At 37.1% G+C, this 27,384-nt stretch overlaps 1 protein-coding gene across 1 annotated transcript; it reads right to left on the reverse strand.

The window, feature by feature from the left end:
- Positions 1 to 1,722: 1,722 nt before the first annotated feature.
- LOC116170635 lies at positions 1,723 to 10,993 on the reverse strand. Its single transcript, XM_031487138.1, has 17 exons — positions 10,868 to 10,993; positions 10,148 to 10,748; positions 9,953 to 10,105; positions 9,678 to 9,901; positions 9,490 to 9,627; positions 9,201 to 9,441; positions 8,992 to 9,160; positions 8,685 to 8,935; positions 8,294 to 8,637; positions 4,791 to 5,391; positions 4,586 to 4,738; positions 4,306 to 4,526; positions 4,137 to 4,256; positions 2,795 to 3,035; positions 2,583 to 2,751; positions 2,280 to 2,530; positions 1,723 to 2,231 (listed from the first exon to the last, which is right to left on the reverse strand). The coding sequence occupies exons 1-17, from the start codon at positions 10,957 to 10,959 to the stop codon at positions 1,890 to 1,892; spliced, it is 4,311 nt and encodes a 1,436-aa protein (XP_031342998.1). The 5' UTR covers positions 10,960 to 10,993; the 3' UTR covers positions 1,723 to 1,889.
- Between the last annotated feature and the right edge of the window lie 16,391 nt (positions 10,994 to 27,384).

Genomic DNA, 27,384 nt, shown 5'->3' on the forward strand with positions numbered 1-27,384 from the left:
CAAACTTTCGGAGAGAACCTGTGCAGGACGAGCGCTGCATTTTTTTGATCGTGTATGGAATTATACGCCAGACCATGCAAAACTACGTAACGTAAACGCAAACATTTTATATCGCGCAAACAATTGTTTCTTCAACGGAAAGCTTCAAAAAGTATAATCGAGGCATGTGAAAAGATTTGTCAGTCGCGTAGTCGTATGTGACAGTGTATCACGAAAGTTGAAGTTTTTCATTAGATTTTAAGTGAAAAACGCGCCGCAAGTCCGACAAAATTTATTGTTGGGTGCATTTTAAATGCGTTCCGATTCGCCTTTACGAGTTAACTCTAGAGTTAACTAATATAAAGTGGTCTATTTAAGAAAAAAGGGGAATTTCTTGGTGTAGTAACTGCGATTATTGCGAGGCGTTACCGTTGTAATGCGTGCGCAAACATATTTGTTCGTTTTAGTGCAAATTTGAATTATTGTTGTAGCGCTTAAATAAATTGTTACCACTAACACGTTGAGGTTCGAAGTGCAAAACATTTCCGTTGCGTTATTTTTTGGAGTGGTAATTTTTTCCTATAAGTAAACTAGGACTAAGAAATTGTGAGGAACATGAAACTGGCGGTACAAAAGACCGATTGTATTGTAAAAGAGAATTCTGCCATTCTATTTTCCAAATTACTGTTGCCTTCCATCTGAAATTTATTTTGAGAACAAATTTTTGTTTTTTTTATAAACGATAAGCTCACCCAGACCAAGGAAATTGTTATTTTGTGCTCTAGAGTCTGCGTCTAAAAGTCACCAAATCTTTTTATTTACATGATACCCAGGGCAACACACCTTAACCGAGCGGTGGTACAAACATTTTTAATTTAATTTAATATTTAAAAATATCACTGAAAACGTGTGGAAAGTTTCGTGGAAAGTATAGAAAAACACGACTTTTATGCACGGTAATATTATAGAAAGAGATTTGAGTGTGAAAAGAGACTGATCTCCCACTTCTCTTCTCTTTACGATATCCAGGACCAATTTCACCCTCGAACCCACAAGGGGACTTCATGAATATTGCACAAGCACACAATAAATCCATACACGCCAAATACTCGACTCCAAAATTTTAATTCTGCATAGTATTTTTTAAGGGGAACAGAACAAGGAACAAGAGCTTTTCAGTCACCCATGCCACCCGCGTGGGGAATTGTCACTTAACTTTTAATTTGAATTCCTTTTCTTCGTGAGCTCTCTGGTAGACACCTTTATTCCTGGTTTTCTATTAACTTTCGTTACTAAAGTCGTACGATATTATTTTTTATCGACGTTATAACAATTGCTCGCGTTACGCGCATCATCGAAACCAAAGTGACCACTTTTGGAAAAGATAGTAAGGGGGGAATAAGTTTACTTCTCCCACATAACTTTTATTTGATTTTAACTGAATTTGAACAGATATTGAGACAAAATTTCCTGGTTTCCAGTTTGTAAGTACCTAAGCTGTTAGAATTTGATTCAACAGTTAATTAAGATGTGACCTGAATAGTACCGGTAAGTAAGTGAAGGATGTTATTATGAACGAACGGTAGGACCTCTAAGATGGAAATCCATAAGGCTAAGAATCTATGTTTTAAAAAAAGAGGCTTACAGGAATAATTTTACCATAACCTAAAGCGTCGTCCAACTCCCCTTTTTTGAATGACAAACGCATGTGGCATATCCAGTTGGATAATAAAGCACAAATAATCTAATTATACATAAAACTATTTTAATAAGTATTAAATAACATAATAATCATTTTCTTATTCGCTCTCTTACTGTAAGAAAGAAAGCAAACAACATATAGATAATTGATAAAAGGAATTGTATAAACAAACTCTAGAATTGATTCATCGCCAAAAAAAAACTTCGAATCATTTCCAAACCTCGCACTTTTTATCGGGGTTCATTTTGCTTCCTATCCGGCAATTAAAATCTTTAGCAAAATAATCCGTATTACTAAGAGGTAGATTTATTCTAAATTTGGCGGGAGAATGAGTGTCTATGCGGATTAGCATCTTCGCAACAGCAGGTTCCATCTTTATACACCCAATATTTGCAGCCGAAATCCAAAATAATTGGCGATCAGTATAATTCAGCCCGGGAAGAAGTCGTTCCCTTCCATTACGCCGAATCCATTCATTATATGCTAAATATGCATTTCTTATACCGCCGTTGTCTGCTATATTTTCTCCTTGCGTCTTAAACCCATTTACCTAGAAAGTTAAAAATACTAAAAGAATGCAGCTTTTCTGCCAACATACATTTAATCCCAATTCGGGTATGGACTGGTTTCCATACTGATCAATTATGCACTGGGCCTTTGTTATAAACTTTTCGTTTGTGGAAGGTGTCCACCAATCATCCAAATTTCCAAATTTGTCAAATTGTCGGCCTTTATTGTCGAATCCATGAACAATTTCGTGAGAGATTAGCAATCCTATTCCCCCATAGTTCATATACCATGGTCTATCATCACTGAAAAATACGCCTTGCAATATTGGGGCAGGCAGTACTGTAAATTTAATAATACTTCAACGTGCATTACAGCAAGCAGTTTAACTTACTTATTCTATTCGATAGTACATTGTAGTATGCATTAACGCCAGCGGATTGTCCGGATTTAACCCAATCGGTTTGATTCACAGGCAGTGCTAAACGTTTGGCTGTACTCTCATAACCAAAGAGATTAGTGCTCAGCATTATTTTTAGGAAGTTGTCGGATTCCACATGCAACTAAAACTAATTCATAAAATCATACGCGCACTCTAATGTCAACCTCCTTATAAAAGTCTTCCAATGTTTCATCTGAGAGAAATTCGTCTGGATACGCAATGTAAGACGACATAGCTTCGGCTTTTTCTAAAGCATATTTTTTTGTTTCGACATCCATCCAGTCGGCCCTTTTTACTATATTTACAAACACTTTTCTGATGTCGGAAACCATTTCCATAACGTCTTGCTTGGCATTTTCGTTGAAATGTTTCCGAACATACAAAGCCCAGGTGGCAATTGGCATACTGATTGTAATTACGTTAAGGTTATACAGGGTGTTACATGACTGCATGTAAAAAAAAATGGGTGGTAGAGGGGATCAGGACAAGCATTTTTTCCAAATAAACCAAGGGTCCAACGTGTTTCGTTTGGGAGCCACCCCCAAAGAAGTGGTGAAATTTGGATTTCTCTTTAATTTTTTTCTCAGCAACCATAAGAGTTACAAAAATTTTGTTCCCCCTCAAGTATGTACACAACAAATTTCGTGGAATTCTTTTCATTTTCGTTGTCTGGCCAAGAATTGCAGTGGAACTTTTTTTTCGAATTTTCAAAAACTAATTCCAGATTCGTGATTTCCATGTTCAAAAACCCCAAATACCGAATTTCGTGGGGTGGCTCCCAAACGAAACACGTTGGACCCTCTGTTTATTTGGAAAAAGTGCTTGCCCTGATCCCTTCTACCGCCCATTTTTTTAACATGCGGTCATTAACACCCTTTATTTAAACATTCAACCCTGTGATATATCACAAAGCGTAATTTACACGGGATAGTAAAACTCTCACAAGTTTGTGTCATAATGTAAACAGTGATACAGGGCTCTCTCCCAGCAAGTCGAAAATTTGCCAAGAAGTAATTGCTGCAATAAAATCTTGCACGTTTAAACACAGTTTTGACAGAACGTTGACATTTATTTCAATCTTGTTCAAAGTTGTACGCAAGTGCTGCGCTGCATGGAGGCAAAACGTGGGTGGTCAAAAGAAGGCACGTCTTCTTTAATTAATACTTTTGAAGAATTTCCGGAGTTGTGGCAAGTCAAATCAAAACAGACAGACTCAAGAAACAAAACACATTAAAATTTTTAGCTGAAAGGTTTATGAGAGTACTTGCTGAGAGAAAGTGCTTTTTACAACTTGCTTATATGTAAACGTTAGCGCAAGTTATTCTCAGAAGTACTATCGCAATTTACTATCCCGTATAAACTACCCGCTATCTTAACGCGCAAGTTATCTGTCAAAAATCTCATTTTCCCTATACTAAATAACGCAATTTAACGTTTTTTGGCAGATAATATGCAGGTTAAGTTTGACGTTTCTGATACATCACAGGGCTGAATGTCGCTACTAACCTCTTTACAGTTAAACTGACACATTTCTTCCAACCGGTAGTTGAACTGTGCAGCAACTTCTCTGTAAGGTAAGGTAGCGAAAATTCGACAGTTTTCCACATAAGATAGTTTGCCTGTACTCTAAAAAAAAAGCTTCAATTTTGTTTCATAGGTGATATATTTATTAAACCTTTTTGGTGTATTGAGGAGCAATTTCTCTAACTCTGAGAAATAGATAGGAGGTGCTGCTATGATTACATCAGATGCTTTAATGGTAATTGTGGGTACGTTTAATACTGAATTCAAGTACTCCAACCAAGGAATATTAGGAACTTTTTGTTGTAGTTCTGATACAGACATGCGATGGTACAATAAGCTAAAATTTCTCAGTTCTCGAAATTGGTTTGCCATCTAAATGTATAGTTAAAATTAAACCGATGCATTTAACACTGTATCGCTCTACACATTACCGTACTTAAATTGAGCTCGAAGTTTAATGATTCATTAAGTTCTCTTTTGGCCACCCTTCTTTTAGCACCTAAAACAGTGGCAATGTTCACCATTGTATTAAGGTATTTGATGTTATCACTTGCGTTTGAACGAGAAATCTTTGGTGGCTGTATCTAAGGAGCAGTTGAATAAGTGAGGGTCACAATATTATACATACCTACTTACATAGAGCGCATTCAGTGAAGAATTCTTCATGTCTTCATCAATTAGAATGGCAATGAAATAATTAGGATCGTAACCGAAATTACGAAGCTTGTAAATGGTCCGTTTCCATTCAAATTTTTTTTTATTCCACCTCCGTCCTTTTATTACCGGCCATCCGCCTAGTTCTTCTAAAATTGATTTTATAGTCGTCAATCCATCTAGTTCAATAGCAGTTGTATTCATGCATGTTTGATATATCTTCTTAAGTAGCCTGAACGGTCGTGGTTCTTGTGCTGTGACGTTCACTTCCAGTACTACTCTTAGTTGGTGTTTAACCAAACCTTCAGTAATTTGAAAGTATGAAGCAGCATAGCTACCGTCCGGTATAATAGCCTGTTTAAGAAAGTTTCCACATGCGAATTGATAAAAATCATCGCATGGATCAACACTTGCGTCTATATTTTTTAAAACACTAGACGCTGCATGAATACAGCCTGGAGTTAAACATAAGTTTGACATTTGGTTGGAAGTCGTAACTGAAGCCACCAATGTTATATTCATAGCTACACTTACAATTAGGTAATTTTTCATACTTATTCTCATCTTGCACAGTGATCCATTTCTAAGAAGATACCAAAATTAGTTTTATCTGGAGATCGCTCCGCTTGTAATTAAACTACACACTTATATGGTACATCATTCTACATTACCCGCACTCAACAAGGTAGTCATAACTCCTATAAAATATGGCGGCAATGGGGTTGACGAATGTCATGCTCTTCACCTGTTATACAGTAATTCAGGCACGGAAACAAGAAAACAATTCGAAATAACTAAGCTAGGATATTAATTGACAACTGGAAAGCAAGTTTTGTATGTGATGAACCAATTACAAAAGTTTTTTCATTTACGAAGTTTTCGCATTAAATTTATGGTAATGAACAAAGATTTACGTGATTATGTGAATTGCTTATTCAAAGTTAATGGACCATAATATTATAGTACCAACTTTGTTTTAGTACCTACCAATTAGGGATTCTTAATTTTACAATTAAGACTTTGAATTTTTATGTCTGTTAGACCTAGTGCCATATAACCCTTTCAAAAACTTCCAAAAACTAGCGCAGTTTTTAGACCTAACGGGGGTAGAAGCAATTCTTCCACGAGTCACCATTGCACTCTGATCTAGTACACTCTTCCAACATCTGGTACATTTTCCTATTCAAAGTATTTACACACCTCTACACACAAGAATCAACTTAACAAAGAATGAGAAAAAATCACCAACACCTTTTGTTTGGACCCGCTTATAATTCTTAAAAAATATACAAATTTGTTCACGGAATAAACTTCCGTGGGTCGACTACTTTAGGAATGTTAAATTGACTTTGAGCATAAACTCCTTTACAAACACACTGAAAAAAATTCAAATAACTTACGTTGATCGATGCGTTGGACTTTTCTCCAATTTACAGTAAGTATATTTTCTTCTTTTGAAAGAATAATAATAATACATATTCAGGCTTTACATACATGGAGTACTTACACATCGCCAAAAATATCACAGTCACTTATCTAAACAAATATTTAGAAGTATCACAGGTAAAATCAAAAGTTAAAAATTCTTGATAGCTATAAAAGCATTGGCTACTTAAAAATGTTTTTATTTGATTCTTAAATTCTATTTATGACTTAGGGACACATTGATGCAGTTAAAAAATATTTGTGATTGTATTCTAGGACCTTTTTGAGTTTTGCAGAGTCGGCCGAAGTTTACTCTTACGTCAACTTTGTGCCTCGTGTTGTGGTGATGTATTTGAGAGTTTGTTGTAAATGAGTAGAAGTTCTTCTTTGCGTAGCACAAATACTCAAGGATGTAGGCACACGACAGAGTTAATATATTTAAATGTTTGAATGCTTCGCGACAGTCTTCCCGGTACCCCAAACCCGCAATTATGCAAACAGCTCTTCTCTGCATTATAAAAGCTGCATTGCGTTTCCTTGATTACCCCACACTATGATTGCATGAGTCATAACACTATGAATTAGGGCATAATATGCGTTAATTAGCACTTTCTGAGACACATTTTCTGCTGGTTCTGAAAGGTATAGAAAATTCGGAAAATTGGATAGTGAAATGTTTAATATAATTGAAATTGAAATATAATTGAACTCTTGAACCAATATTCCGCAGCATGGAAATGTCAATTTTATCCTCAGGGTTTTTTTAACACCTACTAAAAGTCGATTCCACTCATTGAAATATCTAATGGCAAAGCGGTGACCATTACGAGTAAATTGAACTTTTGCTCTTACAGTACCCACGATTCTTATACTCATTTTATTTAAAAAAAAAAAGCGCTTTTTTTAATTTACGTTTACCTCGACGCCAATTGTAATATATTAGATAAACCCTTGCTAAAATTGACGTAGAGGGTGCGTTACAAACGGACACAACCATTGTTTATAACTTTATTTTACGTGAATAAGCAAATGGAATGCGTCGAGCCACTATGAATGACATTAAACTTCAAGAATCAAGTATGTGAGTGTGTGAGTGAGAAATGGCGCAGTTTGCCACTTTATTAAGTATATATTTTAAGATATTCCATTAACCCATAGATATTAGCACTTATAAAAGCATCGACAAGCATTTATCTTTATCTCTCTAAGGCCCCAACCTCTCAGTTTATTTACTTTTCTGTATTTTTAACCAAATACGTGTGATCGGTGTTGCATATTCAGTATAAAACAACGTGCTAGACAAGGATGAGAATACCTACATTATGGATTGAGGCACAAAGTTTACATTACTGTTACTCCTCTTCCTTAATATTTTTTACTAAACGATGTAACGTAATTTTTTCGGAAAATTTGACGTAATAATAGAATAATAGTAGGTAATATTTATTTCATGCATAGTCAACAAAAGAAACTTACATTCCTCAAAACAATGGGTAAATCTAAAATATTATACATGCTTAATAATTACATGGAAGTTTTCATATCGTAAAGCAGAAACTCTGCAACAGAATAGAACGCTTTACTTAATAAGAAAGCTTTAACATTTAACTTAAAGCTTTAATTCTAAGGCGGTTAAACAGCTGGGTACATGGTTGTATATTTTAAGTGCCAAGTTGGTGGGTCCATTCTGAGTTTTTCTTAATCGACAACAAGGTATAGGTACATACTAAGTCCTTGTTTCTTGTATTGTATTTATGTATATCAGAGTGAAGAGAATGATTGTATCCAGTGTAGGTTTTTTAGGTATTTTGTTCTAGTGCCCTAGAACACTATTCGGGGACTTTTGGTGCGTTCTTGTTATGTTATAAATAATTGTGAGTGATACATTGTAATTACGGTTTTAAATTAATCCATTTGAAGACTGTAGTGAATTTATTCTTAATTAATTGTCATATTTCCTTATTCGCTCTTTTACTGTACGAAAGAAAGCATATACTTAATTTATTTTCATCCATTCATCCTTTGATGACAAAGGATTACGCGTCAAAAAGCTCGCTTAAAAAAACTTCCAAACCACGCATTTTTTGAAGGGGTTCATTTTGCTTCCTATACGGCAATTGAAATCTCTAGCAAAATAATGTGCATTACTTAGAGCCACATTTATTCTAAATTTGGCCGGAGGATGCACGCTCGCATACATTAGCATCATTTCAATAACCGGTTCCGTCTTTGTGCACCAAACATTCGCAGCCGAAATCCAAAATAATTGCCGATCAGTGTAGTTCAGCCCGGGAAGAAGTCGTTCTCTTCCATTGCGCCGAATCCACTCATTGTATGCTAAATACGCAATTTTTATACCACCGTTATCTGCTATATTTTCGCCTTGAGTCATAAAGCCGTCTAGCTAGAACAGTTAACACAAAGTCAGACGCAGCTTTGCTGCCAACGTACATTTAATCCCAATTCGGGCACGGAATGGTTTCCATACTGATCAATTATGCACTGGGATTTTGTGAGAAACTTTGCTTTTGTGGAAGGTGCCCACCAATCTTCCAAATTTCCGAATTTGTCATGTTGTCGGCCGTCATTGTCGAATCCATGAATAATTTCGTGTGCGATTATGAAACCTATTCCCCCATAGTTCATATACCATGGCCTATCATCACTGAAAAAGGCGCCTTGCAATATTGCGGCAGGTAGTACTGTAAATTTAATAATAATTCAACGTGCATTACAGGGAGCAGTTTAATGTAGGTACTTATTCTGTTCGATCTCATACTGTAGTATGCATTAACATCGACGGATTTTCCGTATTTAATCCAACTGGTTTGATTCACTGGTAGTACCAAACGTTTGATTACATTCTCGTAATTAAAGAGTTTAGTGCTTAGTCTTACTTGGAGGAAGTTGTCGGATTCCACATGGAACTAAAACTAATTCATAAAATGAAACAGAAATTCTGTAAACCTCTTTATAATAGTCTTCCAATTTTTCGTCTAAGAGAAATTCGTCTGGATACGCAATGTAAGACGACATAGCTGCGGCTTTTTCTAAAGCATGTTGTTTTGTATCGCCATCCATCCAGTCGGTCCTTTTTACCATGTTGACAAATTCTTTTCTGATGTCGGAAACCATTTCCATAACGTGTTGCTTGACATTTTCATTGAAATGTTTTCGAACATATAAAGCACTGGTAGCAGTTGGCATACTGATTGCAATTACGTTAACGTTAAATACGTTAATTGTCACTACTAACCTCTCTAAAGTGAAACTGACACATTTCTTCCACCTGAAAGTGGAATTCTTGTATTGTGTTGAGTTGTTCAGCAACTTCTCCGCAAGGTAAGGTATTGATGATTCGACAACTTTCCACATAAGATAGTTGGCCAGTACTCTGAAATAGAAAGCTTCAATTTTGTTTTATAGGGGGCATGTTTATTAAACCTTTTTGGTGTATTGTTGAGCAATTTCTCTAACTCGGAAAAGTAGCTAGGAGCTACCTGCAGTATTATTAGGTCAGAAGCTTCAATGGTAACGTTGGTAACGTTTAGTACTGAATTTAAGTACTCCAACCAAGGAATATTAGGAGCCTTTTGTTGTAGTTCTGATACAGATATGCGATGGTACAAAAAACTAAGGTTTTTCTCTTTTTGAAATGGTCTTGCCATCTGAACATATAGTTAAAATTAAACCGAAGACTGCACCCGTCTGCACATTACCATACTTAAATTGAGCTCGAAGTGTACGGATTCATTTAGCTCCCTAATGGCCACTCCTTTTTTAGCACCGAAGCTAGTGGCAACGTTCACCATTTTATTAAGGTACCATTTGAGGCCACTTGCGTTTGAACGAGATACTTTCGCTGGTCCTATCTGGAGAACAGTTAAATCAGTGAGTTACAATATTATACTTACATAAAGCGTGTCCACAGAAGAATTCTTTATATCGGCCGCAGTGTCAACGGCAATGAAATAATTAAAATCGTAACCGAAGTTACGAAACTTGTAAACGGACCGTTTCCAATCAAATTTCTCCTGATTCCACTTGCACCCTTGTACTACCGGCCATCCGCCTAGTTTTTCTAAAATTGATTTTATAGTCGTCAATCCGTCTAGTTCAATAGCAGTTGTATTCATGCATGTTTGATATGTCCTTTTAACTAGCTTGAACGGTCGTGGTTCTTGTACTGTGACGTTCTCTTCCAGTACTACTCTTAGCTGGTGTTTAACCAAATCTTCAGTAATTTTAAAGTATGAAACCGAATATTTATCGTTAGGTATTTTTGCGTGTTGGAGAAAGTTACCACATGCGAATTGATAAAAATCATCGCATGGCTCAACACTTTCGTCCATATTATTTAAAACACTCGAGGCTGCATCAATACAGCTTGGAGTTAAACATAAGCTTGGCGTTTGGTTGGAAGTCGTATCTGAAGCCACCAACGCTATATTTACAGCTGCACTTACAATTAGGTAATTTTTCATACTTATTCTCCTCTTGCACAGTGATTCATTTCTAAAAAGATACCAAAATTAGTTTTATCTGGAGATACGTTCCGCTTTGTAATTAAGCTTGTCGGAAGTGCATAGTACTACAGATAAAATTATCTGTGATAGTACGCACAGATAGAATACCCAATTATCTGTGATAATAATAAAGCAAGTTTCATATGTAATGAGCCAACTACAAAACTTTTTTCACTTATGCTTCTCTTCACACTTCGCATGGTTGATTGAATTTAATTTGGATGTTGTTTTCCAATTAAATTTACGGTAATGAACAATGACTTACGTGTAAGTCAAAGTTAATGGACTATACATTATAGCAGTAACTTTGTTTTATATGGATACTTAACACTATCTACCAATTAAGAATTCTATACTATGAAAACTTTGAATTTTGCTGGGAGTTTGCTATTCTAAAACTACACTTGTGCCTTATAATCACCAAACCTTTCGCAAAGTCTGTTAGATCTAGTGAATCCTTTCAAGAACTTCTTCTTTAAACCTATAACGGGTGTAGAAGCAATTCTTTCAAGAATCATCGTTACTCAGTTTATCTAGTAGGTATTAATGCTAGGGATAAGGATGTTGGTCGCTTATGAAATAGTGACTGGTAGTAACCAAGCAGAGCGTCGTGGCCAGGTGTTTCACCCAGCTGTCGTGTTGTTGCCAAGGGCTTGCATGGAGTTAAACGGCGCCGACATGTGCTCATGTCCGTTAGCCCTGTCGATATAGCATGCACTAACCTGGTGGGTTCAGGATGGACCGAAGGCCTCCTGGACCGAGAAAATACAACCCAATAAATTGCAAGGACCAGAAGGCAGGACCGAGGACTGAATAGTAGATCAGCAGCTACCGTGCTCTCCCTCGGAGCATCGGGCTCCAATCCGTTGTATTAAGTGCGCGGGGGGCACCGCGTGTGTGGACATTTCATTTTCCATTACTAGTGGGACTCATATGGACCAGGAAAAACAAAAATAAGCAACTACTCCCGGAACACCTGGTACTGAACATCGTAAAGAACTTTCCGGGGCACCGAAAGTGCTGAAGTGAGCCCTAAGCAACCTGGAAACGCACCTACCAAGGCCGTGCTGCATACTGGGACGTAAACGCGAAACCGGCCTGAAGGGAAGTAGCTCGAAAAAGGCAAAAACTGGGTCCGCAAAGGATACCATAACCTTTAGCGATGCAGCTACAGGCTTCCGAATGGTTTTTGTCCATGAAGATCTGGAGGGAACGTTGGATGAGGAGACGAGGCGATTCAAAGCCCGGATCCTTGATTGAGTCGACGCTTTGTCCATTGGGGCGGTTACCGAGGAGGAGCGCTGTTGATCACATGCGCAGACCAGCTTCCGGAAGCCTTGTTAAGGTCTGAAGTAGGTACCTCCGTGGGAGGAGGCGAAATTTCAATTCGTCGAAGCGAAGAATCTCCCAAAACCAGTAAGGGCACACGTTTGGATCCCTGGGGTTCAAGTATAACCGGAGAAGATCCTGAAAAGAATCTAAATCGTGTGGGCAAGATGGCTGTCACTTGCAACTATCGCAGGGTGACGTTCAAAATCCTCCCCAAGGTGGAGGGCTAGAAAGTAACAAGCATGGAGTGGGAAGAGACAGTTGAGGGGCCCTCAGGGGAATCACAGCCAACTATGCCCGGTTTTAGTATTTTATTAATGGAAAAGTTGCACAAATTCATCTGCATCTGTGCATACATGAGGAAATCAATCCCAGATCATGCATCTTAGCTAGGAATAGCGTTAACTGCCACTATGGGAATTCTGTTGCAGAGACCTGGTGGCAGTAATGCTGACAGTGGACTCTCGTATGATCAACCTTATCCACCACCAAGCATAGAAGTTAGCATACTGGCGGAGCACTGTCAGCGGAAAGGATGGTAACTCCTTGGATGTGATGCAAAGGGGCACCGGCAACACCGACATCAACCGAAGAGGCGATTCTCCCCTAGATTACATTATCAACAATAACTAGAGTTGCTAATGTGGGCAATGGCAATAATCGACGAAGGGGGGTAGGTAATTGACATAACGTTTGGAACTGTGACTGTATGTAGCTCAATACACAAATGACATATGTCAGAAGAACCAACCGCTATCTGACTATAGATATATTCATTTTGACATTGGATGAAGCATCTGTAGCCGTATATAGAAATCAGAGAAGAACCAACTGGGAACTCTGTAGAGAAAGTACTAAAGGTCATGGAATCAAACCTTCGCATGGCCATCAAAGGTGCTGTCCCACAAAACCAAAGAGAATCTCAAATAAAGTGCCTTGGTGGCACCACAGACTGTTTAAGACGACAATTGCCGCTCGACGCGACTGGAAGATAAGTCCAATAAGGTAACGCTGAATGTATTACACAGATGGCTCAAAAACTACGGAGGGCACTGGCTGTGGGGTGTACGAAAGCTGCAGCATCAGTGTAAATCTAGGAAATAAAGCAACCGTGTTCCAAACCGAGGCATATGCAATCCTGACGGTAGGTGCTGAACTGTGAAGAGAGAACCTTACCAAAAGGAAGATCTTTATACGAGGGAGGACCCAAAAGAAACGGGCATTTCATCATAATTCCTTTGGTTCTTAATAAAATAATTTTTCACAAATTTTTGATCACCTTCAAAGTTTTCTTTAAATTCCCTTATATGGATGTTCATTAGGCTTCCTAGCGATTTTTGCTTTACCTCCTCTACAGTGGCAAACCACTTTCTTCTCATGGCGAGATCCGGTGAGTAGGAGAGGGGAAGGGTGAATAATCGATGTGATGCTGTTTGTGGTCAAAATGGCGGCGATAGTAATTGGTAACTTGGCACTTTAGTGGAAGCTTGGCTTTTTTAACTAGCGTAAGACGCCCATTGACATGCTGAAGATGCTTCTCATGACCGGGGAAAAACTAAGATGTCATCTTGGTAACGGACGAAATACAGCTTACGAAGGAGGTGGTTTATAGTCCGCTGTACGGATTGGGCAGCCTGGGGGCATTCCAACAAGTTTCGAAAAGGCCAAAAGGCGTGGTAACCAGATGTTTGTTGAACTGCTTATTAAAAAAAACGCTGGTTTTATAAATCGTTTAATTGCAATTTAACTTTAAAACTTTTTCTCGATACAAACAAAAATATAAAAATGGTACATCGTCAACGAAGTGCATTAATGAATTAACCTTTTAGCGCAGGCCGAAACCGGCGACCACAATCAACAAATCATGCGCACAAAACAAAAATTCGTCAGAAGCGACTGAAATCTGGTAGAAGGCGCGTTGCAGATCGATGACCAAAAATGCTGAACCACTGGCTTCTTGAAGCAAGACTTCAATGATTGGCAGTGGGTAGTAGTCTGGGCGAGTTCAAATGTTAATAATCTCCAGTGGCACGCAATTCCACCAGCACTGGCTCGATGATGGTGGATGATGCCTCGTTCCAATAAGAGTTCGAACTCTTGCTTTGCCGCACTGAGGCGTTATCTTGCAAGTCGGTGGGGACAAGCAAAAATTGGAGGTCCGCAGGTGACGATTTGATGTTCGACGAATAGGTCGGGAATCGTGGCCATTCCTCCAGGCGAGACAGCAGAGTGGGAAAACTGAGCAATAATACACCTGTAAGCGTCTCCTACTGGGCCATCCGGGGTTATTGGGGTGGAAATGATGTTGAAGCAAGAGTCCATACGGTGTGGATATTGGTGAGTCCATGTCGAAAGCGGTGTTGTCGAATATCTATAGTCAATCCGTGGAGTTTTTAAGAGGATCAGCTCCAAGTATGGCAGTCTGAGCATCCGCGATAACGAAAGTCCAACTGAACGGTCGACGTAGGCCGAGATTCAAGGTAAGCTCTTGAGTATCGAAGGTCGTTATGGGCGTACCTACCATTTTCTGCTTGGAGCGACAAAAGCACCTTGTTTCGAGTGGTACTAGCAATATTCCGAGCGTGGATCCGCGGTCCTGGAGTAACGAATCGTTTACTCTCTTGGATATTACCGCGTAAGAATGATCTGTTTCGTTGAGTATAAGTAGGCTTTTGAATCATATTACGGGTGTGGCTATGGCAGTTGAATTTGTAGGCGTTTTCGGCGGAATCTGAAGTAAACGAATGCGGTGAAATGGCCATGATGGATCATGTGCTTTTCTTTTAGAACTCTTCCTGTAAACTTTACCTTCTTACCTAGGAGGCCTTCCTCGAAATCTCCTAGCAAATTTCAATAGAAAAGGGACTAAGAACCTTTCTTAGAAAAGTTCTTGGGAGTATTTTTAGAAAGTAATAGTGCCTAAAACACTGAACATTGTGAACAATACCTGAACTACAATAGTCAAATTAGGCTGAACAGGCTTAATAACATTGTGAAAAAAAAATGAAGCGGCCCTTGACCTGACGCTTAAGGGACATGTGAAAATGTGCAAAATATCATTAAATGATTGATATTCCCGTTAGTTTCCGTAATAATTCACTGTCTCTATAGTCCGTCTCACCTTGACTTTACAGTAGAGGCTCTTATGGTCAACAACGATGCCAAATGTCATTAGAATTTTTCATTTTTTTTATAATAAGGGTTACCATAAAATTTCATTACAGTAAGATGACATGCCTGGACTCTAGCCAAAACCCTAACTCACTCCAAGAAGGTATTTCTTAAAACGTCGAGGCCATTGTGCCTTCAGAATATACGATCATCGCCACTGTTTAAAGTAAAAAGTTTGTTCCTTGGAATGTCAGGTCAAGCGGCGATTTCTGTTATCATGTTGATATTTTCTATAAATTACCAGTTTAATGCTGGTTTTCGTATACCATTAGAAATTAAAAGCTATTAAGGGGTAATTAACGGACCTAATATTTAAGAAGATTGATCCTCTCTCTTCTTCTCTGGCAAGAAAGCTTTCGGTGGTGGCTGTAAAAATAGTTTAAATATTCCTACGGGAACAGTTGCAAACGGCTAATTAAACACGTCCTAAACAGAAATAAATATTTTCAGAGCGACAGTCTTCGTAACGAAGCGCCCAACTTCTAGATACAGGGTGTGCATTGCATCTACATAGTGATCACTAAAACTGGTAATTTCCAGTCGGGAGACGGGTGCTTCGTAGTGCGTCTCTTAAGTTCGTTATGTGTTCTTGGCAGTAGAGACATTTCCAAAACTGAAGAAATCCAGAATTAACACATAGTTTTCTTTAGTCTATAAGAAGTTATGCTACCAAAACGGTGGATTGAACGCTATTAGTGCGCTTAAAAAGGTCACACATGACATACTTCAGGATCAATGGGCATTTTGCCGATTGATCATCTTGAAAAGCAATCACAGTAAAATTCTTCTGATATTTTTTTATGCAAAGGGATCCCGTGACGGGGATCGTGTTTAGTTTGCCAAAAAAAGTTTTCCAATTGGAAGAAAAATTCTACAGACGCGAATATTTCATCAAAATAGCAATAGGCATCGAACTACCAAATTGGAAATGTGCAAATTTTATTTGCTAAGATTGCCGATATAATGTCAAATAATTCTGTATTTGACGGAATAAATTTCATCATAATGAGCATTTCCTCATCAAATAAGCACAGCCTGTGGTACTTTCACCTACATGTTTATCTATTATTCCCATCCAATTTTTCCAAGTTATGACATTTCGTTTTGCTATCGTATACATTAGGAAATGTCATTCGGCTGGAATAAAAATGGAATGGAATTTGAAGCTTCAGTAGCCAGACCTTGTAAAGCATTTTGTATGTGTAAAATGACCGTCTTGTTTACATCCCATAACGATTAAGTCCTTATACGAGATGATAAATTAGTACAAAATGTCTTTTTGTGTGGGAAGACATCTACCGAAGGTCAGTGTACTAAAAAAAAAGCAATTAATACACTAATGGGAAAACATCCGTGAAACTTATTTTGGAAATTTCTCGATTACGAAACTTAATTGGTTCTACCAATCTACATATTTCAAGAACGTTAAATGACCAAATTTCTGATAAGGTGGATTGAACTTGACATGCTTAAGAAAAGTAAGAGTGGAGATGATGCTACAATAGAAACCGAGCTATCCTTGGCATACCTACGTTGCAAGTTCACTTTTCCACTAAACTGTCATATCCAAGTACCCATGCACACGTGGTTTGGTACTTCGATCGTGAATTTAACGCATATCGCCAGAAGCTCTACTTTCTCAAATCATAGCCTACCCACCCAAAGAAATTCGTTTACTACAAATTAGACATTGTGTTTGCCGTAGCAAACAAGCGTTGTTTAATTTAGTGTCGTTCTATCACTGTCGGGGAAAGGCAGATGAGGTTGACCTATTACCTCATAGAAACGTGCAAAAGGTCAGTTGACACTATCGTCCTATTCAACACATAAATGCAGACGTGAGTAAGTAAAGGATCTATGCAATTGAAGCCAAAGATTGCATAAAAATTACACGCAAAATTTTCAGTAATTAGTAAAGATACTGCCTACGCGCCTCGTTTAATACGTAATGCGGTGTCATACAAGGTAAATGTCGACGTAATTGTTTAATTTTATCCGAAAGGTTACTGTAATTGGTACCTTATGTGGGCAAGTGCGAATGTTTTGACTGAATTTTATTTGTGTTAGATAAACGAAGTTGGTCAGTATCGACCTTCCTCGCTAATGAGAGTATCTTGAACTTCTGTCTGAAGGTAAATTAGTGTGTAAAAAGAGTTTTTAATCTGTTGGTGTTGACGAGGGAGTTTCGGCAACGTCAAACTTAATTAACAGCTCAATTGCACTGAAATGATTACTCACTGATTGTTGAAAGTTTGTAAATAATATGTGAAAGCTTCCAAAAAGGTCCAAAAGAAACCGCCAGCTTGGAAAAGCCGCCTTGAACTTTTCTAGTCTTATCGTGCTGAACAACAAATTAAAATCAATTAAGATTTTCCACAAGCTTAAAGGTACATTGGTACAACGGTACAAGGCATTTCTCAAGAAGAGAGGATTGAGTTCTATACGAGTACTTTTCAAGTTTCTGAACTGGCCGCTAAGGGGAGTAATTTTTTTGAGAAAATTAACCATTTCTGTCGGAATGTCGAAACAAGCCCTCTAGCGGCGACATGTGAAACTAACAAAACTTCAAATATTATAATATTTGTAGCTCAAGAGCAGCCTTTTTCAAAAAATAGCCCAAGTTTTTTAAAATCGACTCAGCCGTTTCGAAGATACAGGGTACTTTTAGGGAAATCTTTGAATACCCCCACCACCTTATTTTTAGAGATACAGCAAAAAATGTCAAACAAAAAAGATTCAGATTATCCTCAACTTTAAAGACCAGAAATTTTTTGTTAGGGTAATATAGAGAAATTCACAGAAACATCACTTTTTTAGGTTCAAGATTTTCAGTTACGTACCCTAGCGGCCATTTCAGAAACTTGAAAATATTTTCCAGATTTTTCTCTTGGTCGTTTTAGTAATAACTCTTTTTCCGCAAGCCTCTACGATGGATAGGCTCCAAGATACAGTACTTCGCAATTACAGTTGGCCACCCTGTACATTAGAAACATCTCACCCTGTCCCACACCTGAAATTTTTACACCGGCTTGACGCATCGAATACACTTTGCCTCATCGTCTGCAAATAGGCTTAGGGTGAACTCGTTTTAACAGACGTGGCGGATTAGGAGAAGTCTTCAGCTATTCTACTATAGTTTGCAATTACTTTTTACTTTTTTTGCTCAACAGACCACAGCGAAGTCAACCCGTGTAGGCAGTAACTTTAGACATCCCCTTTTTGTCGGAACAAAATAGTTCGACATTAAAAGTCATCTTGCAGTTTCGTGAGATTTCCAAAAAACTGTAGTAAGAAATCCATTACATTTTTGCAGTTAATTGTCATTGAGGTAGTGCAGACGATTATCTTGGAAAAATAACAGGGCATCCAATTTTTTGTAGAATTACTACCCGAAGGAAAATAAACGGGCCTCGTTATAATCACAATAAATAAGGAAATTGAAATTATTAGATTATTAGATTATAGTGGTCACCGACTCGTGAATTCTTTTAGGCAGATTTGACTTATATTTAAAAAAACATTTTTGAAACGTTTTGCAAACATATGGCCGTGCAGACTATCCTAATTGCAATTTTCTTCTCAGAACTAAGTTTCTTAAATACCTTATTAGGATATTGTTTTGACATCAGTGAAATTACAAATTTTCAACAATAGTTTATCAAGTCTGTTTGGAAATCTTCTTAAGAAATTGTTGGAAGTTCACTACAAATCGTAATAATCTTGGAATATAGGAACCGTAGAAATTTTAAAACAGGTCTGACGAATTTTTTTAGAAACACGATTTGGCTTATAAACACTTTTTAACCTTTTTTAGAATTTTCTTAGTAGTTAAAACACATCTTTCGCACATTGTTTGTCAATTTACCCAATTATGAAACTGAAAAAGTGCGAAATTACTAGTTTTAGAAAAATTAAAAACGCTATTTATGTATTGGAAACTTGGGACTACTGTAACCCTGTTACAAAAAATAAAAAAATAAAATTTGTAAAAGAATCCACCTGCAAAATTTCATCAAAATTTATCAAAGTACACTGGGGGTTCATGTATTATGTTATGGCATTCAATTCAGTATACATTTTTTCAAGCTTTGAAAGCACCTGGCAAAGGGAAGCGTAGTAGGAGATGGAGGGCGGCAGATTAGCTTTCTCTGCCATTTGCTATAGACAAGTTGAACTAAAAGTATGTACAAAAATATTGGGTAGGTTTACCTTTACTAGAAGAATGTTTAGCTCAAATCTCAAAAGAATATTTCCATAAATAATAAAGCTGGAATTACGCACATTTATAAATAATAAAGTTGATACTGCGTATTTTTTGGTATAACGCATGTCTAGGCGTTAAATGACAAAATAATGCATATTGCTGTGTAAACAATTGGGACGTTGTAATTTGTTTTAAGAAATTTGGAATGAATTGTTAATTATGTTTATTAAACATTTTTTTTTCTAATCCATGTCGTTATAAACCATAGAGTATTTCTTGGAATTGTTAGATTAAGGAATTTTTGTAACTCAACTTTATTTGCTATCTAGGCGTTCATTAATGCGAATGTGACAGTTTCGATATGATTTATTAAGGTTTCTTATTTGAGAAAGATAAAGGTAATTGTTAGAGATAACGTGACAATTTTAATCATTAAGAAAATTTCTTAGGTTTAGAAAAGAACACTTTTGTTTAGTGTGGACATGACGACGACGACGACCGCAGAAGCAGTATCTTTTGTATAAAATTTTCAGGACAAGTTACGGTCCGTTTATAGAAACCTTTTTGCCAGTTTCGAGTACGACTCTTCAGAAGTGAAAAATTAATTCTGCCCAGTTCGTACTCGTGTGAAGAAAGGCTCAATCAAGTTCGAGTTAATTGTTAAGTTGAAGGCCGGTTTGGTTTTCGTTTGCGCTTTTTTGGAAGAAGGCGTATGTGCAAGTTTTTTTGCCGTAGCACCATCAAAGCATTTTGGGCCCTCAATTTATTTGCAGAAAATGTTCTCTTCAATCCCGATTTCTAAACAGAGTAGCGTGGTGCGTGTGCTTAAAGTGCACGTAGCAAGTTAATATTTTTCGAAATGTTGCTTACGAATTTTTAATCAGTGAAGGAAACATCTATTGAATTATTCGCAATTCTTAGGCCATTTTTACCTGAGCTAGCCTGGGGAGTAAAAGTACGAAAGGTAGGTCCCAACGTACTACACAAATAGAACAAGACGAAGAAAATTGACTACCATTGGTCTAAAATGCCAACGCCTTATTGGTATTATAATTTTCATGTTAATTTTATGTGCCCTGTTAGGGTTAAAGGGTTTTGGGTACTGTCAAAAATATCGTTTTGAAACTGAAAAAATTCCCAATACTCCTTAGGTGAAGACTTGGTGTTGATTTCCTCGTGGATAATTAAGAAGAAGGTTAACCATCATCAACTTTATTTTTGGGCTTCCTCAAACAAAAAAATAACGTGCATCTACAAGAACTCTCTGTATCGTTTTTTAAACGACCTGACAGATTGTCTGATTAATTCCTACGCACCCTTCGTGAAGATTGAAAAAAACACCCCATAGTTTGTGTCAATACCAGGGTCAATACTACTTGAATTACTCATTTTGATTTATATTGATTACGACTTCTTACATTAAATAAAATGACTTGTGTTTTACTCTTTCCTTAATAATGGTTTAAAGAAGAGAAATCTTTTGACAATATTTACGATAAATGGTCAAATTAATCAAATATATATGTCAATTATTTGGCAATACGGAAGAAGAAGCCTGTATTATGTCATGTCGTGAACATAAGTCGACTGAATACACGAAGAAGCAAACAATTATATCATAAGCTAATTATAATCATTATACCTATCGGTTGGTCATGCGAAGTCATTGTCCAGTATGCAAATGAGATGCAGTAGTTGAGCATTTGTACTGACAAGATTGGTGATCATTAATCTTTTTAATATATTTGACAAAAGTCAAGTAGAACTGACACAAATCAATCAAAGGCTCTCTGAAAACCTCATGTAATGTATCGTTGTATTGTGATAATTGATTATTATTATCAGTTTACATCACGGAAGAGTTAAAAATAAGCTAGTTTACATAAATTTTCCAATAAATTTTTTAGTGACATTAATCTCGTGTTCCTACCGACAGACGTAAAAAATTGCATTTTTATGTGTTTTTAAATTAATTTCCTTAACGAGATCTTTTATGTTTCGATGATGATAATTAGGAAAATAGTTGATGGCGATTGCTTTTTCCGCACTTCGTAATAATAATTCAATGGGCTATCTTTATTTGAGGAAGAGCCATAATGGATGTTTACATATTATATTATTCATAAAATAAATTGAACAGTGGATGCATTTACATAAACTACATTTTTTAAATGGGTTTATATACGACGAGTTACAATTTTATTTAAACTGGGGTTCATCTACTGACCCTGGTTCTGTCACTTTAAGGATCACACAAAATTTGCAACTATTGCATTAAAAGTTCGGGGTAATTAAATTAATACTCTCGCATAGAAATACCCAGCCTGATTGATATTGTGGGACAACAATCGCTATAAACGAATTCATTTTTCACTACTATAGTAACGCACATGCTATATTTACGTACTTACTCTTCCGCTTACGAAATCTTGCAGAGCGTCTAATCGAAAAAATACCGGGAAAAGTTGCAGCCCGTTGAAATTTTTCTCGAAATTGGTTTTTTGCCCACAACTTTTGATTGAGAGGTCTAATCGAAAAAGTACGAATCGTTTTGGATTCTACGCACCTAGATTTATAAGGAACAGTGTTTTCCCGAGAAATTTTGGGCTACTAGTTCAAAAGTTACAGCCCTTTGAATTTTCTTTCGAAATTGGTTTCTAGTCTATAACATTTGATTGAGAGGTCTGATCGAAAAAGTACGAATTGTTTTGGATTCTACGCCCCTAAATTAATAAGAAAAAGTGTTCTCCCGAGAAATTTTGGTGCAGTCGATTTTTTGTAAAAAAGGAAGGTTATACACTGCCTTTTTTGAGGGGCGAAAGAAAAATTGTGTCAGATCGACCCGGAAAAAATTTTCTTATAGAACGTGACCTATAGAATCCATAATTTCAAACAGTTCCAAGATTGGGCTACTAGTTCAATAGTTACAGCCCTTTGAATTTTCTTTCGAAATTGGTTTCTAGTCTATAACTTTTGATTGAGAGGTATGATCGAAAAAGTACGAATTATTTTGGATTCTACGCCCCAAAATTAATAAGAAAAAGTGTTTTCCCGTGAAATTTTGGTGCAGGCGATTTTTGGTAAAAAAGGAAGGTTACACTGCCTTTTTTTGAGGGGCGAAAAAAAATTGTGCCAGATCGACCCGGAAAAAAATTTTCTTATAGAACGTGGCCTGTAGAATCCATAATTTCAAACAGTTACAAGATTGGGCTACTAGTTCAAAAGTTACAGCTCTTTGAATTTTCTTTCGACATTGGTTTCTAGTCTATAACTTTTGATTGAGAGGTCTGATCGAAAAAGTACGAATTGTTTTGGATTCTACGCACCAAAATTAATAAGAAAAAGTGTTTTCCCGAGAAATTTTGGTGTAGTCGTTTTTTGGTAAAAAAGGAAGGTTATACACTGCCTTTTTTTGAGCCCCGAAAAAAAAATTGTCTCAGATCGACCCGGAAAAAATTTTCTTATAGAATGTGGCCTGTAGAATCCATAATTTCAAACAGTTCCAAGATTGGGCTACTAGTTCAAAAGTTACAGCCCTTTGATTTTTTTTTCGAAATTGGTTTCTAGTCTATAACTTTTGATTGAGAAGTCTAATCGAAAAAGTACGAATTGTTTTGGATTCTACGCCCCAAAATTAATAAGAAAAGTGTTTTCCCGAGAAATTTTGGTGCAGTCGATTTTTGGTAAAAAAGGAATGTTATACACTGCCCTTTTTTGAGGGGCGAAAAAAAATTGTATCAGATCGACCCGGAAAAAAATTTTCTTCTAGAACGTGGCCTGTAGAATCCATAATTTCAAACAGTTCCAAGATTGGGCTACTAATTCAAAAGTAACAGCCCTTTGAATTTTTTGTCGAAATTGGTTTTTTGCCCATAACTTTTGATTGAGAAGCCTAATCGAAAAAGTACGAATCGTTTTGGATTCTACGCACCGAAATTAATAAGAAAATGTGTTTTCCCGAGAAATTTTGGTGTAGTCGAGTTTTGGTAAAAAAAGAAGGTTATACACTGCCTTTTTTTGAGGCCGGAAAAAAAATTGTCTCAGATCGACCGGGAAAAAGATTTTCGTATAGAATGTTGCCTGTAGAATCCATAATTTCAAACAGTTCCAAGATTGGGCTACTAGATCATAAGTTACAGCCCCTTGAATTTTTTTCGAAATTGGATTTTTGCCTATTACTTTTGATTCAGGTTTTGCCTAGAAAAATTTCAAGGGATGATTTATTGGGGTTTTATTTTGTTATTAATATCCTTCAATAGTTCATTAAAACTTGGTAATTTTTGGATCTAGTGGATCAAAATCTCCAATCATCACTGAATCTAGTTCATGAAATAGGAAACTCAACTAAGTAATAAAAATTTAAGTTTCATTAGAAACGCATTGTCGTTTCGACTTTGATTTATAGGAGTTACTTATGCTTTTCCTTTACAGCAGAGGACAAAGTGCAGAGCAAAATTGCTTCGAAATAAAGTATCCAAATGTGCAACAGTAAAAGCACCTGAAGGATACGCGACTGTACAACTATAATCAATTACCAATACAACATGTTTGTATTAAATTTTCTCTGTGGGTCAAATAAGATTGCTAATGATCACATTTTTCGCACAGCTGTAAATGACGCCACATCCTAATAGAATACCAAACCTGTTGCTTGACGTTCACTACTGGAATTTCCTTTATTACAATTAAATGCGAAGATAAATAAGCAATACCCATCCTTACAAGTACATCAAAGATGTGAAAAATGTCCGACGATGGTAAATATTGAATATAATTTTCGTCATGCATCATGTGATAGTTAATTTTAATGCACATTCGCTATTTCAAAATTTAGTGAATTCAGTATTGAATCTTTGTCTAATCTACCGATTGCAAAATTAGTAATTACGGTATAAAAAATACTAATGTTGCGGTTATTTAAATTTATTATATTCGATTGACCCGCAATAGTAATTAATACACTTGGACGCATCTAACAAAATAAAGGTACATTCCACAGGTACTCATTAATGTTGTAAATATATCCGTGAGTATTTGTTATTTCGTACGTACATTTTAACGTGACATTTGAACATCTTTTACCTTGGGCAAGGTTAAACGCTGACCAATAACGGTCTTTCCCTTTCTGTTCTTTGGCATTGTGGATAGAGGATTCCATCCATACCTGAAGATATCTTCACTTTTATCTACTGTCGTGATAGGTTTATAAAATTAAATTAATTTAATTCTCGTTTTTTTTTCTGGCAGTAGAAATATCAATCGGATAATTAAAACAATATTTATACCCATTCTATCTTTCGTTTCGATAGGTAGGTATACATATGATGTGAATGAAGATGATTAATATATTGTAATAGGTGAAAACTGGTTATGTAATAGAGGCAACACAATACGAAGATGAAATGTCAGCACGCATTCTACTTTAAATCAGCCTTTAATAACCCTCGAGATGAATTTGCGCTGCAACATTTTGCCATTATTACAATGCTTCAGACCAAACTTGGTAGCATCATTGTTCTGCTTCCGTATTTACATTTTTTTTCGTATTTGAAAATACCATTATTTTCTCTCTGAATATTCATAGACACTTAGCTTTTTTTGGTGCTATATCCGAGGTTACCTAAATAAAGTTAATAGTCTTATAATAACAATTAGGGATTATGTACACGAACCTGTAAACTCACGTTTAATCGAAATCTAATGATTATTTCAAAGCCAAACATTTCACTTTGTCTTACTGGTATTTATAATAAACTCTAATTCAAGAGCGTACTGAATGAAAGGAGGATGTCAACAAACATGAATAATTAATTTCCATTGTAAATTATTTTTTACTCCTGTTTACCGAAGTGAAAAATTGTTTATCTTGGTAATTGTGCGATTTTAAAAGCCAAGCCGTAAACAACTAACACGTTTATTAGACGCTCCTCGAATGTCAATGTGATGACTTGATGAGTATCTAAACTAATTTATAAATCATGCACTTTTGCGTAATTAGTACCTACCTGTCAAAATTTACCATTTTCCAGCGCAACAAAATAAAATGAAAATCTTCATTAACTGCACGAGCCCTGAATGACATTTTCCTATTTGTCGCATTCCTTTTTGGGAACGTGATATTCAAGCAGCAAATTTCGAAGCCGAAGACTCTAAATGATTGATTCACTCATTGTCAATTTGAGTAATAACACCAACTACAAGAAATTGTTACGTTTGTTACGCTTTAGGGGAAGAGAGTCTGTTATGTCGTAGGTCAATAATCGTAGTACGCTAATATTCACGTAAGCTGGATCGTGGGAGTATAAAGCTAAGCAAATAATTAATAAATGAGGGCACTATAAAATTCTTAAATAGCTTTAGGTAAAGTAAAAAATGAAACGATAACATTTTGAAGCTGATTTACAAGTGACCTAATTGAGCTTAGTATTACTAGATTCTGGATTCTAGACTAGGATGGGAGGGTGGACAGGGTCCACGCGCACCTAGGCCTCAAATTCGGGTCCTTTGTAGTTCCTCCCTGAGTAAAATCGTTCAACCCCTTAATTCCACACGTGAGATGAACCTGAGGATGTTGGAAGGGGAGGCGGCTCTAATCGTAGCCATGTCCGGCTAGGATACCCTTGAGGCCAGTCGGACTAACTCATCAGCTTTCTCATGACCTACCATTTCCAGCATGCCCTTTGACCCATGCGAGCTCAAGGGTGTTGCTACTTGCTCTAGTGCATGGTGACATTCGGAAACCAACCTGGATGTAATTTTACAGAGACCAAGTGCCCTACTATCACTGGTGTTTCTGATAGTTTTGTTCTTTATCTTTTGCGTAAGAACTTTTCTTGCGCTAACCGTTAGTCTTACCCATTCTGAGCGGTATACCGTTGGGAGTTTGCCTAGTGGTTGGGTGATATGGAAGTTCACTTCTTGGGAGTAAATACCAGTGAAGTAGAATATATCTGGTCGGGATGCCACATCATCATCGAGATAGTTTTTCCCTAATACGAATTGAGGAGTGAGCTAGTTCGATCGCCCTTCTAGAATATGCAATCACTTCATCACCTCGCCCAGAATTCGAGAGTGGCCCACCTCAGAACCTCTGCTATTCAACAACCCCTTATTTTTCAGACGCAAGGATGCCATAATGGCCTGCTCTCTCACGTGGAGATCTAGTGGAGGTAGGTGGGAGTTGTTCGCATCGCGCCCGTGCAAGCAAAGCACGGAAGACTTCGCACATGGTTAAGAAGCCTTGGGGGATGGTCCCAAAAGTCTACCAATTGCGCGACGACTTTGCCAGAAAACCCTATTCGCTTTTTCGGCTTTGAGCTGGAAAAGGTTTAGTCCAGAGAATAGAGAAAAAAGAGGGGGGGGGGTACTTTAGAAACGGTCCGGTAGGTCTAAATTTTTGATAAGTTGTCTAGGATGGTTAGTAAGTGTTTGAAATGCAAAATGCACAATTATTCCTCCTCCGCGCCCAGTCCCATTTAAACAAACAATCTTAGACAACATATCAAAATTTTAGAACTACCGGACCGTTTGTAACGAACTGCTGAGAACGATTTCACCGCCCAGGTCACCCTCGCCACATCCACCATCTACCAGGCAACCACCCCAGTTGGGGTATGGCGCTGTGGTAACTTCGGGAATGTGGTCGTCCCTCAGTACCTCGGCTGACTCTGAGAGGTAGTTCGTGTAAGAACCATCGTATCGCCTGAGGCTAGCTTGGTTATAATATGAACTTTCGTTAGAATTTTTTAGGCGGGATACTGAGGGGGTGGATTCTACAGAGGTGCAAAAACTCTTCCATGCCTCTCTCTGACGCCTTCCTATACAGCCATAGGTTTACCGTATAGGCCTCCCAATCGGCTGTAGCTTTGCTCTTCTTTGCCTTATTGAACAGTTTGCCCAAACGAGTTTTCTGCTTTTCGAG

The sequence above is a fragment of the Photinus pyralis genome, unplaced genomic scaffold (assembly GCF_008802855.1).
Source record: "Photinus pyralis isolate 1611_PpyrPB1 unplaced genomic scaffold, Ppyr1.3 Ppyr1.4_LG5, whole genome shotgun sequence".
In the NCBI taxonomy this organism is placed as follows: Eukaryota; Metazoa; Arthropoda; class Insecta; order Coleoptera; family Lampyridae; genus Photinus; species Photinus pyralis.